This window comes from Dryobates pubescens, chromosome 21 (assembly GCF_014839835.1).
Source record: "Dryobates pubescens isolate bDryPub1 chromosome 21, bDryPub1.pri, whole genome shotgun sequence".
NCBI lineage: Eukaryota > Metazoa > Chordata > Aves > Piciformes > Picidae > Dryobates > Dryobates pubescens.
In genome coordinates, this window is record NC_071632.1 from 18,303,716 (window position 1) to 18,322,677 (window position 18,962).

General features: G+C 40.7%; 1 protein-coding gene across 1 annotated transcript in view; it reads left to right on the plus strand.

The window, feature by feature from the left end:
* The window catches only part of ADCYAP1R1 (ADCYAP receptor type I), a 126,479-nt gene that overhangs the window by 96,103 nt on the left and 11,414 nt on the right, over nucleotides 1–18,962 (plus strand). The window contains exons 11-13 of the mRNA XM_054171340.1: nucleotides 493–553; nucleotides 5,145–5,214; nucleotides 7,245–7,336. Of these exons, the coding sequence (XP_054027315.1) occupies nucleotides 493–553; nucleotides 5,145–5,214; nucleotides 7,245–7,336 (223 nt within the window). The remainder of the gene's footprint in view (nucleotides 1–492; nucleotides 554–5,144; nucleotides 5,215–7,244; nucleotides 7,337–18,962) is intronic.

Sequence of the window (18,962 nt, forward strand, 5' to 3'; positions counted from 1 at the left end):
AGTAAAGCAAAATCAGTTATTTACACAATAACAGGGAAAATACAATATATGCTAATCATTTACAACAAAACCACAGAAGAATACAAAGAACACAATAATGCCATTAGAGCTCAGCATCTGCCAGTCTGCAATTATTGCATAATTACAGTAACTTCTAGACACAGAAGCCACTGGCACTGCTTTTATTCTGTACAAACTCTTTTACTGCTCACGCAACGAGATGCAGTACAACAACTTTGTGCAATAATGACCCCAAATAAGTTCATTCTTCCCTGTTAGCAACTTGCCTTCTGTAATCCCTCCACGACTAACCCGGCCTCTGTCAGGGATGGATGTTTCTAGAGTTCTGAATTAATGTGGTGAATTGCACTGTTTTGTGCATGAGTGCCATTAGGAAAGAAAATCTCAGAGGAGAGGTTGCAGAGAAGTGCTCATTGCAGAGTACTGAATGTGTCTAGCCTGCTAATGATATCACCATCTTCTCTTCCACAGGTACCCCAACCATTTGTGTCACTGTCTGGGCAGTGCTGAGACTTCACTTTGATGATACTGGGTAGGTATAGCTGCGTGGAAAATCGTTTCAGGTGCATTCAGCATGATGACAGGGGTGAAAGAGCGCTATAGTGATTAGAGGACATGACTAACTTCCTCTTCCATTTCTGGCATTGATCCTTGTGCGCAAGTAGCTTAGGTCCAGTGTTCAACCTAGCGTACTTTCCTGTTTGGCTGCATAAATAGCCCTAATTTGATGTTTATGTCCCTGTTGCACTGGTGAGTTCACAGAAGATGTAAGCATCCACCCTGTAACCATGCATATGACCCAGTGGCCCTTTGTTCTCTCCTCTGGCAAATTAGTGGCATCCAGGATATGATTTATCTCACTGCAAAAGAGCTGTCAGGTGAATCATATCTGTGATTGTCTTCTCTTCTCCAAATGATCGTGAGGGAAGATGAAGATGATGGGCTCAGCTCTAGAAACCTCTGCACATACCTCTGCTGTGAGGTGTGAATTCTGCACAAGGAGCTGCTGAGCTTTGATTTACAAAGGCAATTAGGAGTTTAGCTTCCCCTGGGAGATTTTTTTTCCCCCCCCAACTCTAATGGGGGGAGATAAGTAGATGTGAGACAGAAATCCACAACTTCTCTGCTCTGGCTGGGGGGGCAGGGGGTGGTGGTGGTGTGTGGAATTAAAAAAGGAGGAAATTGACAAAATTACAGAAAGAATCCCAGCAAGCAGATTCCAACCAAATGATCCTTTGCTTAAGGAAAACTCCTGCAAATATCCTGCATCCTTTTCCAAAAGATCAGAAGGAAAGGCTGCTTCCAGAGATGGTCCTGCACATCTTAGTAGTCAGTAGGTTGAGTGGTCTGATAGAGCAGCAGAATACAGAACACACCAGGTTGGAAAAGACTTTTGAGATCATTGAGTCCAACCTGTCACCCAACACCATCTAATCAACTAAACCATGGCACCAAGTGTCTCCTCCAGGCTGTTTTTAAACATTTCCAGCAAAGGTGACTCCACCACCTCCCTGAGCAGCCCATTCCAATGGCCAATTACTGCAGGCACAGCTGGTGGGAATGGATGTACACCTTGAAAATACAAGCTTAGCAATGTGCTGGTTTGTGTGGGTTTTTTGACATGACAGATGTGTTTGAAATTGGAGGGATGCTAGAAAAAAAAATGCTGGGAATGAGTGAGACAGGAAAAAAATTGTGAAACCCAGCAGTGATTCTTTAAAAACCTTGATCTGAAAGATGTTACTGTCTCCTTAACGCCTATAAATATGTAAAGGGTGAGTGTCAGAAGGTTGGGGCCAGGCTCTTCTCAGTGGTGTCCAGTGACAGGGCAAGAGAAAGTGGACACAAACTGGAACACAGGAGGTTCCATATAAACATAAGGGGGAAAAAAATCTTCCCTTTGAGTGTGGCAGAGCACTGGAACAGGCTGCCCAGAGTGTATGTGGAGTCTCCATTTCTGGAGGCATTCCAGACCCACCTGGATGTGTTCCTGAGTGATGTACTCTAGATGATCCTGCTCTAGTTGGATCTTCGGAGGCCCCTTCCAACGTCTATCATTCCGTGATTCTGTGATGCCATACCCAACTCCCACTGTAGAGAGACTTAGAATTAGGTTTCGATTTCACCTTATATTAGAAATGCCTGAATCCAAACTTTGCACAAGACTCCCAGTTTTGTCAGGTTTCTGTCATCCTTGTTCTTTCATGCTCTGTTTGGAAAGCACATAAAGCCCGTCCTCCACTGGGGCTGCTAGTGCTTTGACCCAATGTTCTATTTTGACATTAAGACAAATTGAATCATTTATTTCCATGCAAAACAAGCCAGAACCCCCTGTTGTGTCATTATTATGATTACAGCCCTGGTCCTAAATGCACTAATTTCTCTAAGGAGTCCAAACAGTCCTTGCATTTTATGGGTAGGGGGAATGCTTCACAGAAGGAAAAAAAGGAATGAAAGAAAGAAAGAAATTAAAAACTCAAATAATCCTTTCCTTTCTTTTTAGTTAGAGAGGCTGTTTAACATGCAAGACATTCAGACAGATTCTAGATGAATGTCTCAGTGGTTGCTTTTTAAAAAGCAGCAAGTATTGTTCTGGGGGTGGGGGAGAAGCCAGCATGAGCCTGAAAACATTGGAGAAATTACTGAAGTGGGAAACCACAGTCACAGAGGCATGGATTAAAATACAGACTCTGAGTCTGAGCTGCCTTCTGCTTGCTCCTTATGAAACTGGCAGAGCTGCCTTGACTTCAGCTGCTGATTCACATCCCTGTAAATGACAGGTTTTGTGGAGATAAATCCAACTGTCTGTTTAACCAGAGCTGTGCTACTGAATTAAACGGAGTTGTTCCAGATACACACCGGAGATGTAACAGAGATCAGACTCTGGCCTTTTCAAATGGAAGTCACATCTCTTCCCCAGCCCACTGGCTCCCTTCCCTTCACTCATCCTGAAAGAGAGTCCTGTGTGTCTGACCTCCTCAGTAGTAATGGATCTGAAAGAAATTAGGAGCCTGTTATCATAGCTCAGCTTGTTGGGTGATACTATAGACTGCCCTGTTGGGCATTGCCTTTTTTAACTTTCACTTTTTTTCCCATTCTTCTGGTCATGTTTCTCTGCGAGAGAAGATGGCATTCATTCTACCACATCCACCCTAGAGACATCACAGGAACTGGACCAAAAAAGTCCTTGAAAATAACCTTTGTGTGAGGTTTATCTGATTCATTGATGACAGCTGCAAGGTTGACTTTGGCAGCTGAGCTTGGTGGGGATGTAACCTGCAGAAGAATAGGTCCAAGAGGAACAAGCATTTATAGGGGATGATGTGTCACCCTGGTGTACACATTTAAAATATATCCGTGTGGAAAACCAAAACCAAACAAACAAAACAAAAAAAACAACCCCACATACAGCAACCTCCAAGTGTCTGCTTATTGCAATCAGAGTCTGGAATCACAGAATCATAGAATCATGGATCATCAAGTCCAACTTGTCACCCAAGACCTCATGACTACTAAACCATGGCACCAAGCGCCACGTCCAATCCCCTCTTGAACACCTCCAGGGATGGGGACTCCACCACCTCCCTGGGCAACACATTCCAATGGCTAACAACTCTCTCTGGGAAGAACTTTCTCCTCACCTCAAGCTTAAACTTCCCCTGGCACAGCTTGAGACTGTGTCCTCTTGTTCTGGTGCTGGTTGCCTGGGAGAAGAGACCAACCCCCTCCTAACTAGCTGTGCTGTAGATGTCTTCATTAAAGGTGACTGAAAGTAGAGCAGGCAGATTCTCATTTCTGCACAGGCAAACTGCCACACATTAATCACTGGTGTGCACCTGGACTGATATTAGGATTTGCCCAGATTTTTCCAGCATTGGCCAACTCATTAAAGGCTTTCAGGGTAGATTTGGTGTGCATCTTAGAGAGGCTGAGCTCTTCAAATAGTGGGTAATTTTCAGAACACATCATGAAATTCATGCATAATTGGATTCAAGGGATTAAAAAGGTAACTGAGGATTTTAGATGCTTTTATTTTGGCATACAATTGCTGATAACTGAAAAGAACCCGATTTCCAGCCTGTGGGTGAGGAGTTCCCTTGGAACATTTGTCCCTCTGAAATATTTTAGGCTGAGCATCACAGTGAGGTAACTCAGAAGTGTTACTTTGCATTCAAAAATCTCATCCCTCAATCCTGTAGATTTGAGGGATTTTCAGTTTTCTAATCTGTGTAGACAGAAGCAGGCATTTGTCATTTGGTGCAAATTTGGCATCCCAGCTCTAAGTTTTCTGTCCTCTCCCCAGCTCTACCTCACACATCATTATTGTTGGCTTTGTGGGAAAGCAGTAAAATATTGCATATCTAATTTCAACTGGAATTTCTAAACCAGACATCACTCAGCTCCTTGGGATTTCTCTCCCATGCACTTTGATGATAACATTTTAACTCTGCCTCCTCACACCTACATACGTATACAGCTCTGTTTAAAGATTTTTCACTTCTCCCTCAGATGCTACCAGACTACCATTTAAATGACAGGGAAGTTGCTTTATGCTTTCAAGATCAGCAGTGCTTTATTCCTGCATGCTCTCTCAAATTGTTTCTGGCATCTGACAAATGCACCATGACAACCACTGCTGGGACTTTTGGCTGCTGTCCCAGTGGGAGGGAAATCCTTCTTCTCAGAACTGTAGGTACAAAGTAGACACATTTCTGCCATTTTCTGCTTTCCACAGGGAAACATGAAGGGAAGAAAGTGGAGACAAGTAAAAAACATCTTTTAACTGACAATCAAACTCTTAGCAACTTAAAATTCTGTAGCAGAGATGGTGTGGCAGGGGAAATAAGGGCTTTTTTCATCATTATTGTTTTTTCTGGCATTAAAAGTGCATATTATGGAGTCCCTTATGTATAGGGGTCCTGAAATCACCTTTCTCTGCAAATGAATGTCCAAATGCATCTATGTGGGATGAGCTTCAGCATAATCCTTTGGTGAAATGCCATCCATCTCCCACTCTGTGCCTCCTTAAAAACTGTTGTAAGTTTATTACCTTGCTTGTTATATCCTTTATCTTTATCTTTCCTTCTCTTTCTCCACCCCATTTTTTTCATCAACGACTGCAGCTGCTGGGACATGAATGACAACACTGCCCTGTGGTGGGTCATCAAGGGTCCTGTGGTTGGATCAATCATGGTAAGCAGCACTTGGAAAGTGCTTCCTCAACTCTTCAGAGGGAAAATGACGTGCAAGTATCTTCAAATGGCTTTACAAACTGTTGCTGCATCACAGGTGTGGGACTAAGGGACAGCTTGTCTGAATGTCCACCATGCCAAGTAATTGCACTACTAGAATGAAGGTTTAGTACAGGATAAATAATGGTGCACTGCCTGCAGGTAAAGACTGTGTAGACAAGGAATTACTCAGTTGCTTAAACATAGAAACCAAACAGCTTTAGCAGGAGCCCACCATATAGGGAGCATTTGCCTGGGACTGACAGATACAGCACATGATGTATGGGAATACTGTGCCATTTGTGGTGGCAGGTGAAGGACAAGTGGGCCAACCCAGTGCACCCAAATGAATAATACATACCAGTTACTGGAAAACTGGACTGTGCCTGTTGAAAGGAATTAATTTTCACAGAAAGATTTATTTCTCTAATATTAGCTTTATAACAGCACTGTGGATGTAGTGCAACACCATCAGCTGTCTGCAAGGTATTTGAGCTTTCTTTAGTTGATGGATGCCTTGGGCTTTACTCAAATTATGCTGGAGATGTGGGTGTGGGTGACTGAGAGGTTCTAAGTACCCTTTTTGGACTCCAGCTGCTGCCTCAAAAGAATATGAGATTTTTGAAATGGTGATGAGCTTCTCCAGGTAGAAAATTATATTGAGTCCCTAGACTGTATGGTTAATGACACCTAAAAAGACATCTGGTACCACATATAGGCTCTCCATACTTCAGTGACAGGATTGGGCAGGTCTTCATTGACTGCTGTGGGAATTTAGACATCCAGCTCATGGGTAGCTACCTGCATGTAGGTGTTTTCATCAGGTTTGGTGCTTCTTCCTTTAAGTATTTGGATAGCACTATGAATTACAGTAACCTTCAGACACATTCAAGGTAATGTATTGTGATGAAGGGGTTTTGTGACATTGTCTGTGAATTTCCATGCTTTACAGATATATTCTGTGACTTTGGGGCATCAGTTATACCTGGCTTTTATTGAAGGCATTAAAGATTCAAGCAACTAGCAAGCCATGACTGGGCTTCTTCATTTGTGGTCTTCAGATCAGGTGGAAAATCCTTCCAAAATTGTTGTTCACATCTAGCTTAAGTTCTTGGCATCCTTACAGGAGTAAAAGATGGCATAAGATACCAGCTTAAATTTTCCACTGTTGAATTCTGGCATTACTCTAAAGCAAAAGAATTGAAATAAACTCATTTTATTAACCCCCAAGTTTTTAAAGATACATTTGTAATCACAAATGATACTACAAAAGAGAAGATGTCCAGTATGACATGAAACTAAAAGACTTGAAGGAGAATATTAACCCCCTCCCACACACACTCATTCCAGCCTTCCCAAAAAACATTAGAGTTCATCTCAGCTTGGGATAGGTTCAGTCAAGCAGAAGGAAAGTAACACAACTTGGCTTTTTCAGGAAAGGAGACACACTCAGTTGTGACTCATGGATGCTACTAAACTGAGAAATACTTTGGTTCAAAGAATGGGAGATGAAGAGATCTTTATAGCTTGGATGTGCAGAGATCTTTCTTTTTATTCTTTGAAATGGTTGATAATGAAAAAAAGGTTGAAGCCTTTTTGCTTCTCTTTGTCTTATCTTGAAGAAATTCTGCTTTTATCATTTTTTGCCTGGGAATAAGACACTTGTAAACTTTTCCCATTGCTCCTGCCCAGGGAGGTGGTAGAGTCATTGTCCCTGGAGGTGTTCCAAAAAGGATTGGATGTGGCACTTGAAGCCATGCTTTAGTTGCCAGGAGGTGTTAGGTATTAGGTAATAGGTTGGACTTGATGATCTCTGAGGTCTTTTCCAAGCTGCTTGATGCTATGATTCTGTAAAGAAAATTTCTCACCTTGGAGAAGAATAAGGCAATGAAGACAGCAAGTCCCTGGGGAAAGTCTCATTCTCATAAGCGAAAAAATGAGTTAAAAATATCATTGTCATATTTTTTTTCTTTCTTTTTTTTTCCCCCCTAGATAAACTTTGTGCTTTTCATTGGCATAATTGTGATACTTGTGCAGAAACTCCAGTCACCTGATATCGGGGGCAATGAATCCAGCATTTACTTGTAAGTACAAATAAAACAATAATCACTTTAGAGTTCTAACATACACATAGGAAAAAAAAAGGAGACAAAGTATAAAAGACACTCCAGGGATTTGATCTATGAAGAGTCATAGGATCTATTAAATTTATTTGGTTGGTTGTGCATTTATGTATTTATTTACTTTGAAGCCAAAAGGCACTAAAACTAATGTTAGCTTTCAACTTTCTTTATAGGCTCTGCGGGGGGGAAGGTGGGGAAGAAAGTAAAAGAAAAGGGGAAAAAAAGTAAAATAAAAAAGTAAAAGAAAAGGGAAAAGTAAAAGAAAAAGAAAAGATAAAAGAAAAGGAAAAAAGTAAAATGAAAGGGAAAAGTAAAATGAAAGGAAAAAGTGAAAGGAAAAAGTAAAATGAAAGGAAAAAGTAAAATAAAAGGAAAAGAATAAAATAAAAGGAAAAAGTAAAAGAAATGGAAAAATTTAAAATAAAAGGAAAAAGTAAAAGAAAAGGGAAAAATGAAAGAAAAAAGTAAAAGAAAAAGTAAAATAAAAGGAAAAAGTAAAGAAAAAAGTAAAAGAAAAGGAAAAAAGTAAAATAAAGGAAAAAAGTAAAATAAAAAAAGTAAAATAAAGGAAAAAAGTAAAATAAAAAAGTAAAAGAAAAGGAAAAAAGTAAAAGAAAAAAAGTACAAGAAAAAGAAAAAAGTAAAAGAAAAGGAATTAAAAAGTAAAATAAGATAGAAAATAAGAAGGAAAAAAAAAAAAGGAGGATTAAAAATGAACCCCCAAACCTCATTACAGGTCAGTTATCTGGAAATTAACAAACTGACCAGGCAGAAACATCATTATACTCATGGGACAGTCTGCTGTGCTTCATACATTCCAGGCACATGGTGCAAAGTTCATTGAAAGCAATGAGATTTGGGGCAAGATTTCATTAACTCTGAACTGAATTATGATTTGGGAAGATCTCTTAAAACTGCCTTACGTTCGTGTTTCTGGTAACCTTGAGTGACTTCAGCTTCAGCCAAACAACTCCCCCACCCAGCTGGAATTGCTTAAACATCTCATGACAAATCCTGAAATTTTCCATTAGAAGTTTTAAAACTTTGTGATTTGGTTGAGGGGGTTGGACACGATGATCTTGAAGGTCTCTTCCAACCTGGTTTATTACTATTACTATTATTATTACTATTACTATTACTATTACTATTACTATTACTATTACTATTACTATTATTAAAGCTGATACATTTTTTTTCCTAAGTTTCCACCTCATTAGAAGACAGAAAATAACCATTTGAGATGGCCAGCAGTCCCATTTTGACTACGTGCAATCAATCCACATTAAAAGAATCTAATTGTAATTAACTGGGATGCGTGGTGGCACATTTGGTGTTTTCTTGGCTCTTCAGCCTCAACACCACCCACATTTAGTTGGTGATTTTTTTTTCTTGTGAGCTCTATTGATTCCTAGTTGCTCACAAACATAGGTGAAGACAATCTGATGCAGCACTGAATTCCTGGTGAGAAAAGGCAAGCAGTACAAACCTTACATAGGAATGATAAATGTCAGGGCATCCTTTTGTAGTGCTTTCATTAAAAGTTATCCAGTGATCAGTTTCAGCCTAAATAGCCACACTCACATTATCCATCTCAATGGCAGTTTTCAGGGAAAAATGTGTTCTCCAGCTGCCTATTTTTCTTCCCTTCCTTCTTATTGTTTACATTTACATGAAATAATAACACTTTCTACTTGCCATTTTCATCTCTGTAGTCAGACATCCACTTACTGAAAGTACTACTCTTGAAGTTGGCTCTAAACTGCGTTTCCACCATTAAAAGCCATGCTTTAAAAGCATTCTGCAGGTGGCTATAACTCAGAATCAGGCCTGAGGAGAAAGTGTAGTGCATAGGTTTAAGTGGATGCATGGTTCGCCTGGGGCTTGCATGAAGTTCTTCCCACGGATGTGCTGCTGGGAAGCAATCCACTGAATTTAGACTGCAATTGGCACTGAAGATGTGCAGAGTTATGTCTCGATGACGACCTGCTCAGTGCATGTTTGGTGTCTGCTGCACATCTTGCCCATATGAAGCAAAAGCATGCCATAGACTCCAGTGATTGAACTTGATTAGAGAACGTCCTTGTCATTTTTGATCAATATGGTGACTGGGTTTGACTGGTATTTTTTCCTATGTGTATTGTTAGCCACCAAAACCAAAGGAAATCAAAACAAGCAACAAACATCATATTTTCTGTTTCATTCGCTGCCATTACTTTCTTTTTTCCCCCCCATATTTTCTTTTGCAACTCTCTACCTGGGTGTGTATCAATTGATCTTGCATTTATGTATGTGCTACGGAGTGGAGTGTTGTTTATCCAAACAGATCTGACAACAGAAAAGCGGCACAGAAATGATTAAAAATAGAATAAATGGACAAAAAAAAAGGAAATTCACGAGCCTATGCAGGTGTACACCAGCCCTACCCAATGCTTGTGCACACATATTCTGTCACAAGAGCTGCCTCGAGAAAGGAAAAAGCTAGATCGTGGTATGGTTGTGTCACCATATTGAAATCTCTGTGGCCTTTAGGCTGTGGTCCATTGTTAAGCATTTTTTTTTTCATGCCCTATTTTGCTGTTTCAAGCCGTTCAACATCATTTCATTCAGCTCAAGTCTCTCTCCAGATCTTTAATTCCACACCATATTTAAGTACTTTGTATTTAGTTGTGGCTGAAGAAGGATGTTCAGTCTGTTTCTGAAGGTTGTATCACTTGGTACCTGCAGCAGTGATTGAGATTTATTCTAGTATCAGTCCTCTACTTTTTGGAATAACCTATTAGCCTGGACTTCAATAAGAGTGAAAAACAAAGAAGACTCTACAAAAACTTGCATTTAGGATTCATTTTCTTCTTATATGCATGGTCTATGTTTACACTCAGTTCCTTTCTATTTTTCTAAGGAAAATCTACCTCCAGTTCCATTGTGTAGAAATCATGGTTGAGGTTCAAGGTCAGGGGCTCTGAGCAACTTGATCTACTTGAACATGTCCCTGATGACTCCAGGGGTGTTGGAGTAGATGACCTTTAAAGGTCCCTTCCAACCCAAAGCATTCTATGATTCTATTGTTCTGCAAATCACTTAAGCCTGTATTTGACATTAAAAGCCTTGGGGATGTGCTTCAATTCAAAGATTAATTATAAATTGTTACCACTCTGCATTTATTATTCAGAATTCCCACTACTAAAGCTAGCTGCGAGCTATGAAAGGCTCACAAGAGAGGAGAGTGCACTGCTGAGGAGCTCATGCTTAATAAACATAGTGCAGCCACTAGACAATGTTAAGTCCTGCTTCAAAAAAATCCAGCTGCCATGAACAAAAATGAGGCTTCCTCTCTAAATAACCTCATGATCATTATGTGCAACAGCCTTTGCCTTCAGGCTGACAAAAACATGGAAGCATGGTAGCAGTTTTCTGCTTTAGTGGTTAAAAGCTTCCATTTTATCATTCATTACCAGCCTCATGCCTTTTTTCCCTGCATTTTGCCCCCCACCCCCCCAGCTGCCTGCATGCTGCTCATCCCATTTCAGACTGAACAGCTCAAAACATGTCAGATCCTGAGAGAACAGTAACTCCATCTTTCTTCTACTGATGTTTTGCATAGACACACCTCCTTATGGCTTAAATGACTGGGGGCTAGATTCATCAAAAATATCTAAGCAGCTGAGGTAGGAATTAAAAAGGAAATAGAAGCCACTTTTAAAAATGTCCATTGTAATTTAATGATTCTTTTCATTTTGATTTCTTTTTTTTTTCTCCTGACAACTGTAAGCAGCTTCATTCTTCCTCCTAAGGGTTGCCATAATCATTACTTACTTTTTAGTGCAAGAAGTGAACTGCCAAAGGGATTAAAAACCAAAACAAAACGTGACTTTGTTTCCTGAGTCATCTCCTGGTTTAAGTTAACCATGTGTCACTCCTGAATTACCACACCACATTAAGCATCAAACCAAAGCAGGACTAGTAGTGCAAAAGTGATGGTTTTTCACCTGAGTGAGAAGTTCCAAGATCATTGGTGCTAGAGAAGCATAAAATGGTGTTAATTTTACTCTTAGTGCAACTGAGTTCTTAATTCAGACAGGTATCTCACCTGATGAATGAATTGCATGAACAACTGTAATGTGCCATGGCCATGGCCATGACATACTTAATCCTGTAGTGCAAATTACAATGCCTTGTGTTTGTACCTGCATATTCCAGATAGGCTTTTTGCTTAAGTTGTTTCCAAATAGAAAGCTCTGCCTGGTTTTCAGCAATTTCCACCTTCACAGTGTGCAAACATGGTAAAGAAGTAGTAGGTTATTTAGAGACATTGTTATGCTCTGTGCTGAAAGCCAAGTAGCACCACATCAGGACTCCATGAACCCAATGTACACTCACATTTCTGGGGACTGGAAACACACATTAGGTACTGGAGGGCCACTCTAAGGCCACTATAGTGGCCTTCCAGTACCTGAAAGGGGCTTGCAAGAAAGCTGGGGAGAGACTTTTTACAAGGGCTTGTAGTGATAGGACAAGAGGGAATGGATTTAAGCTAGAAGAGACAGGATATTAGGAAACAATTCTTTACAATGAGGGTTGTGAGACACTGGAACAGGTTGCCCAAGGATGTTGCAGATGCCCCATTCCTGGAAGAGTTCAAGGACCAGTTGGACAGGACCTCGAGCTACTTGGTCTAAGTGGAAGGTGTCCCTCCCCATGGAACAGGGGTGGGAACTAGGTGATCTTTAAGGTTCCTTCCAACCCTAAATGCTTCTATGATTTTATGATTCTATGACATCAAGAGCCCTACTGTGGCTGGTTCAGCACGCAGTGGGTCACATCAGGCCCACGTTTTTTGCATGGATTTGCATACCTCAGTTCCTTGTCTGCAGTTTTAGGAATGAAGTAATGAATTGATTTGGCAATGCTTCACTGTTTTTCCCTTGAGAAATCCAGGCAACACCATGTCAGAATTTCGGTCAAGTTGTAGACAGTTTGTTCACCCTCCAGACAAAAAGAAGGAGTGGGGGGGGGGGGGGGGGGGGGGGGGGGGGGAAGAGAAGACCTATAGTTACAGAAATGCCTACACAAAGCTTAAGTCCATGCTATTCTTTTCATGAGCATTGTTGCACTGCTGAAAGAGTCATTACAGACAGAAATCGACTACCACCATAGGCCACTGGAGTATTGAAGTAGGTATGCATGATGTAAGTGCATGCTGGAATAGCCTTTAAGATTAAAAAAGCCCACACATTTCCATCAAGTCTTTGCTTATTCATTCATTTCAAAGGCCAAATACATTGAAGTGAAAAAGATTCTTCTTTTTTGTTGGTTTTTTTTTTCCCTTTCACTCTTATTTCCACTTTATCATGAATAGTATAATTTGGGAGGGGGAAGCTTGTTTCTGCTTTTTGCTTTAACAGATTCTTCATAAATTTGGTATCACATGTTGAAAACTCAATGAAAAGAAAATACACCCCACATATATCTAGCTAATTCAGGTCTACGTCATTCCTCCACTCAGCATCTTGCTGGAAAGAAAGGAGAAACATGGCATATATCATAGGTAGGTATGATTTTACATATGGTGCAATCTAGAGGGTTAGGGCAGGAGAAGCAATGTTGTTAACACAAATGTTTTGGTAAACAACACTCCTCTGCGGTTCACCTACAAACCACTGGACATGCAGTGATTCATTCTGCTACTGCTTTGTCTTGCTGCAAGTGCTCAGACTGAGAAGTATTGACAGGTTCTTCATGCCAGAAGTCTCACTTTTAAGCAGAAAATGGCAGATGCTTGATGAATGGTGTGTTCTTTAGCATGGTACTTTGATTTCTCAACCCCAGCTACTAGCAGCTGAGTCCTGGAATGCTCACTAACCAAACAAAAGGACCTTACGTTCCTGGACCGATTCTTTTCTACCACAAGAAAATACAATGGTTAAACCATTTGATGTCAGTGCATGATCAGCAAGGACCTAGATCTCATATCTCAGAAGTCCTAGGAAAGCAGATGTTTGCTATTTTGATTGCCACTACTTCTTGATGGATTGATTTGATGCTCTAGAGCAAATGCTCTCATTCGCAGCTCCTATACTTATCATTTGTACTTCCCAACTCAAATTATTTTGGATGTTGGTTTGGGGATGTTATTTTGGGGGTAGGGTGGTATTATTTGTGCCAAATCTTTCCAGGTAGGAGTTGGAGAAAAATCTGAGTGTACTCTGTAGGAATGTAAGATCATGTAGGCTATGTAGCACAACTGGAAAGCACATTGTTACACAGGGACGTATTCCTTTTTAGATACAGTAATTGAAAACCCTATTGTGCTCTGATTATCTATCTATGGATTTACTGTGGTCTCAACCATTGTCAAATAGCACAGAACAGAATATTTAGTGTGTTTATAATGTTTCTGTAAGCTGCTGTTCTCATTGAACAGCTGAGGATAAGATGCAGAAAGAGGGCCACTCAAAATCCCCCCTCCAACAGTGCTTGTGGCAAGCAGAGGAAGAAGAATCCACATCTTTGTCAAATGCAGCTTCTCAACCCAAACATTCCCCTTCTATCCAATAATCATCTTTACCATTGTTACAGTGATGATGGGATCAGACCTAAAGCTATGTCCACCTTGAAGGTGGTTTTGCTGTTTCATGGGCCACTCACCAGAGGGGCATTCCAGAAGAGCAAGTCTTTATTTGTAAAGGAAATTCCATTGATTTCCAGTGAAATACAAATGCTTTGCTGGAGCTTTGACAAGATCTGCTTTTGAAATTGCTTGTTTCTTGTGGTTACAAGCCCATCTTTGATGACTGTAAGGTTTAAAAGTGCTCTGCTTCTGTTATTTGGAAATCCTTAGAAGGTTGTTAGAGTTCAAGTCCTTTGTGCCATGGCTGGCACAGGTGATAGTTGCATGATGGAAGCTGAATCCTGTTATTTTCTCTTTTGAAGTAGGAATGGTGACTTTGTCCTTAAATACTACTTGTGGACATTGCTAAAAAGTATTTTTAGGGGCAGTTTTATGCTTTCAGTGGATGTTCAGTGAATGTACAGACAGATACAGAAAGATCCAACACTGATTTATGTGGTTGATGAGCTAGCTGAGTGCTTTGAAACCTGTTCAGTGCTTAACAACTTTCTAATGATAACTTAAAATTTCCATTTGACTCCATACTCTGTGGCAGCCTTAAAGGGCAAAGTTCTTTGTCCACAGATTGTGCCCTAATTGAGCACAGCAAAGACTATTCCCCCACCACCTGTTGCAAGAGCAAGTGACAAACTGGAAGAGTATGTTTGAAATAAGAGAAATGACTAATAGATGGTCCTTGTCTAGAAAGGAGGTGTGCAGGTTGGAGAGGGAGAGAGAGCAATGCTGTTATATTCATCAGTGTCTTTCTCTTGATGAAAAAATGTCCCTTATCTTTTGGGTTTTTTTAAAGCAGCAGTAATGCAAAGCCTGAACAGCCCTGTTTCCCAGGAGCTTTAGGTACAATAAAAACCCCCCAAACCCTTAAACAGTGTCTACTGAATTTCCATTGAAATGTCAGTAGCACATAACTGGATATTTTAGAGCTAAAGCCATGGTTTAGTTGATTAGATAGTGTTGGATGGTAGGTTGGACTCAATGATCTCAAAGGTCTTTTCCAAACTGGTTAATTCTCTTCTCTTCCTCTTCTCTCTTCTCTTCTCTTCTCTTCTCTTCTCTTCTCTTCTCTTCTCTTCTCTTCTCTTCTCTTCTCTTCTCTTCTCTTCTCTTCTCTTCTCTTCTCTTCTCTTCTCTTCTCTTCTCTTCTCTTCTCTTCTCTTCTCTTCTCTTCTCTTCTCTTCTCTTCTCTTCTCTTCTCTTCTCTTCTCTTCTCTTCTCTTCTCTTCTCTTCTCTTCTCTCCCTCTTTCTCTTGTCATTCAAAGCCAATACCTAAACCACTGTGGTTTGATTGCCATAACTGATATGAAACAGCTCTGACAACAGATGAAGCCAAAATTATTTATAACTAGGTGTTTGCATTTGTGCTTGTGTACCTGTGTAAGTATAGATCTTTGCCTACACATGTACATCTGAAATGCTCTCTCTATATATAGTCTAAACTGTTCCAGCATTGTTTTTTAAAGGACGACAAACACTTCAGCAATATGCATGATAAAATCCTCCTTACTTCACTGTGAAACTTGCAACACTTAACAAAATTAATTATACTATTGCAGCGTTTGCCTCGCTTTCAAGTTTACTGGTTAGCAAAAAAACAGTAATTAGGTAGCCTTCCTAAAGAAAACAGGGCACAGCCCTCAGATGTGTTCCTAAAATCACTGCATTGCATCCAAGTGAATAATCTAATTCTGATCTGTATTGATAAACTTCAGTTGTCATGGAGATCAGCAAGGCAGGGAACATCCAGTGCCCAGGGCCATGCATCTTCACAAATTACCCAGAGATTCTGGTGCAGAGTTGGGTCCTTTACCAGGGTATCTTACTTCCTGAGAAGGAGAATGTGTTGGAGAGTCCTGTGTCCAGTTCTGGGCTTCTCAGCTTAGGAAAGATGTTGATTTGCTGGAATGTGTCCAGAGAAGGGCAACAAAGCTGGGGAGGGGTTTGGAGCAAAGCCCTGTGAGGAGAGGCTGAGGGAGCTGGGGTTGCTTAGCCTGGAGAAGAGGAGGCTCGGGGGGGACCTTGTTGCTTTCTACAATTACCTCAAGGGTGATTGTAGCCAGGTGGAGGTTGGTCTCTTCTCCCAGGCAACCAGCACCAGAACAGGAGGACACAGTCTCAAGCTAGGACAGGGGAGGTTTAGGCTGGAGGTGAGGAGAAAGTTCTTCCCAGAAAGAGAGATTGACCACTGGAATGTGCTGCCCAGGGAGGTGGTGGAGTCACCATCCCTGGAGGTGTTTAGGAAGAGCCTGGATGAGGTGCTTGGTGCCATGGTTTAGTTGATTAGATGGTGTTGGGTGATAGGTTGGACTGGATGAACTTGAAGGTCTCTTTCAACCTGGTTAATTCTATTCTATTAAAAAAAAACAACCAAACCAAACACCAAACCCCACACACAAAAAAAAAAACCCAACCAGTTTTCAGCAATCTCAAACAGAGAGTATCCAAATTAGGCCATTCTGGCTGCTTGTCCTTTCCCTCCCACACTGCTCATTTGTTGTTTTGGATGCATCCTTAGCCTGAAAGGGATAGATTCAGAACTTTCTTTGTCCCCCTTTTTTTTCTTTCTTTTTTATTTTTTTGTGGCACCTTTGTTTCCTTGAGTTGGTTACTTAGTGTAAAGGTAGACATGGAGTTGAAGCAACTGATCATGCAGTAGTCGTTGCAAGACTGCCCACAATGGGGAATATTTCTGACATCTCTGATCTGGAACATGTTTTCAACTTACATCAACGCTTGATGCAAACCAGCATCCATGATCTTCCATTTACTATTTGCCTCCATTGACATTTTTACCTCTACAAAAGGACTTTTATTTCCCCTCAGTGTCTCTGCTTCCCTTTGCCATTGATTTTTTGTGTCTCACTTCAGCAGCTAGCATGCTTTGCATCCAGTGGTTTTAGTTTTGCATCTCAAAAATTATCAGGATGTGCTTTGAGCAAGTTCATAGCCTGAAGTGTAGAAGGGACAAGAAAGATGAAGCTGTCACAGTGCAGGAGGTTTTTTGATCTGGAAGGATGAACTTCTCTTGGGGATCTTGTAACTAACACTGATCCCAGTCCAGAGAATAAACTTCATGGTACACATTTTTTTCATTCTAAACAGGATCTTTAAAACTGGTCAGACAATCTCACTTTATGGTTTGTTTCTCACCACTGGCAGTAATGCTAGCATAGGGCAACAAGATAATAGGCATACAGCTATAAAGTTAATATTGAAAAGGGGCTAATTGCAACTCAGTAGCAATTCTCCTGAGAAGAACCCACCCTTGCTCTTTGTCTGGATGAGAGGAGGGTCAAGGAATCTACTTACACGCAGTGGATCAGAGCCCACAGTCACTGACAGAAGGATGAAGGCAGGATGGAATTGTGTAGTCTGGTTTCTGCTCACAGAAGAAATTCAATAACATCTGATCTGTAAGTCCAGGGATTTTTAAAATTAATTGGTGTTTTGGCCAGGAAACAAGTCTAGCTTCAGGCAATCCTTAGCTAACAAGCAGCAAGGAAAAGGGAAAAGAAGTCCCTGGATGTATAAAAATAGCAGCTATAGGTAAGTAGCACGTAGCAGAAATAATAGATGGCATGATTTAATTTGTACTTTTTTTTCTCTCTCTCTCCCATACAATCTTTCTGTTCTCACTTTGGTTAACTTTTTACTGTATTTTCAGTGCTTTATTTCATTGATTTGTTTCAACATTCCTTTTCCTATGACTACATGACAGCCAATTCTATTTGTAGTGAGGGTGCATGAAATTATTTGAGCAGGGTGCACAAGGATTCTTAATGAGGCACTGCTTTAAGTTCTCTAAATCAAATTCTAGCTTTTTTTTGTGTTTTCCCAAAGAATTCTCCTTCAGCATATTCAGAGACAGCTCACAAACTCTGCCACTCCCTGTGAGCTGTGCCAGGGGAGGTTTAGGCTGGATGTTAGGAAGAAGTTCTTCCCAGAAAGAGAGATTGGCCATTGGAATATGCTGCCCAGGGAGGTGGTGGAGTCATCATCACTGGAGGTGTTTAAGAAGAGCCTGGATGGGGTGCTTGGTGCCATGGTTGAGTTGATTAGATGGTGTTGGGTGATAGGTTGGACTCAATGATCTCAAAGGTCTTTCCCAACCTGGTTAATTTTGTATTTTATTCTGTATTCTGTTAGAGACCCAAACCCAGATTCTCGACTATTATGGACTACATAGCTTTGGTAATAGAGCACAACTTCATTCCCCTGAACCAGCATGCTCATTTTACTTCTCCTAAACACCTCTGAGAAACCAACAATTTTTATTCTTATTTCATTTTTTTTTTAACTGAATTGCATCTATTTTTGCCTAAAACTTGTGTGTTAGCTCATTTGCATTAACTTGCCAGACGTCAAAGTGTTCAGCCTGACCAAATGGTCTTCAGCCACATCGTACGTCACTTCTTTAACCCTGGGAATGTTTAACTTTTTGTTTCCCCTTCCACCCTAGCACCCTCCCTCTTCCTCCCAGATGCAGCTGCAGTCCATGCCCAGGACACATGCGGTGAGACTCAGCTTGTTTACCTTTAGCTGTCTAAAGTCTCGTATTCAATCTAAGCAGTCCAGTCGTTGTCTATGGTCTGGGAGACCAGGGCACCTCTGTTAGACAATGCGTCCCGTATGTCTTAGACACCTCTGTCACACAGGTCAGCTCAGCCTCTGAACTGCCTGTTTCTTTCTGTCACTGAGTGAGTTAAAAGTGACAGTTTAGTTCTAATTCATCTTAGATACACATTGGCTAGTTGTGACCAATTCCATTCTGTGTGTGCCTATGGAGATCTAAGGGTCCCTGCCCTAATTCACGTAGTGTTTTGATACCCATAAACTCATTTATATTAATTTCTTTTTGTTTGGCTATTTATTTTCTTATTTCCATTTCTTTCTGGTTCCTGTCTCCTCTGTCTCTTCTCTCTCCCCTTCTTTTGACAAATATTTGTAGTTTAGTAATAGGA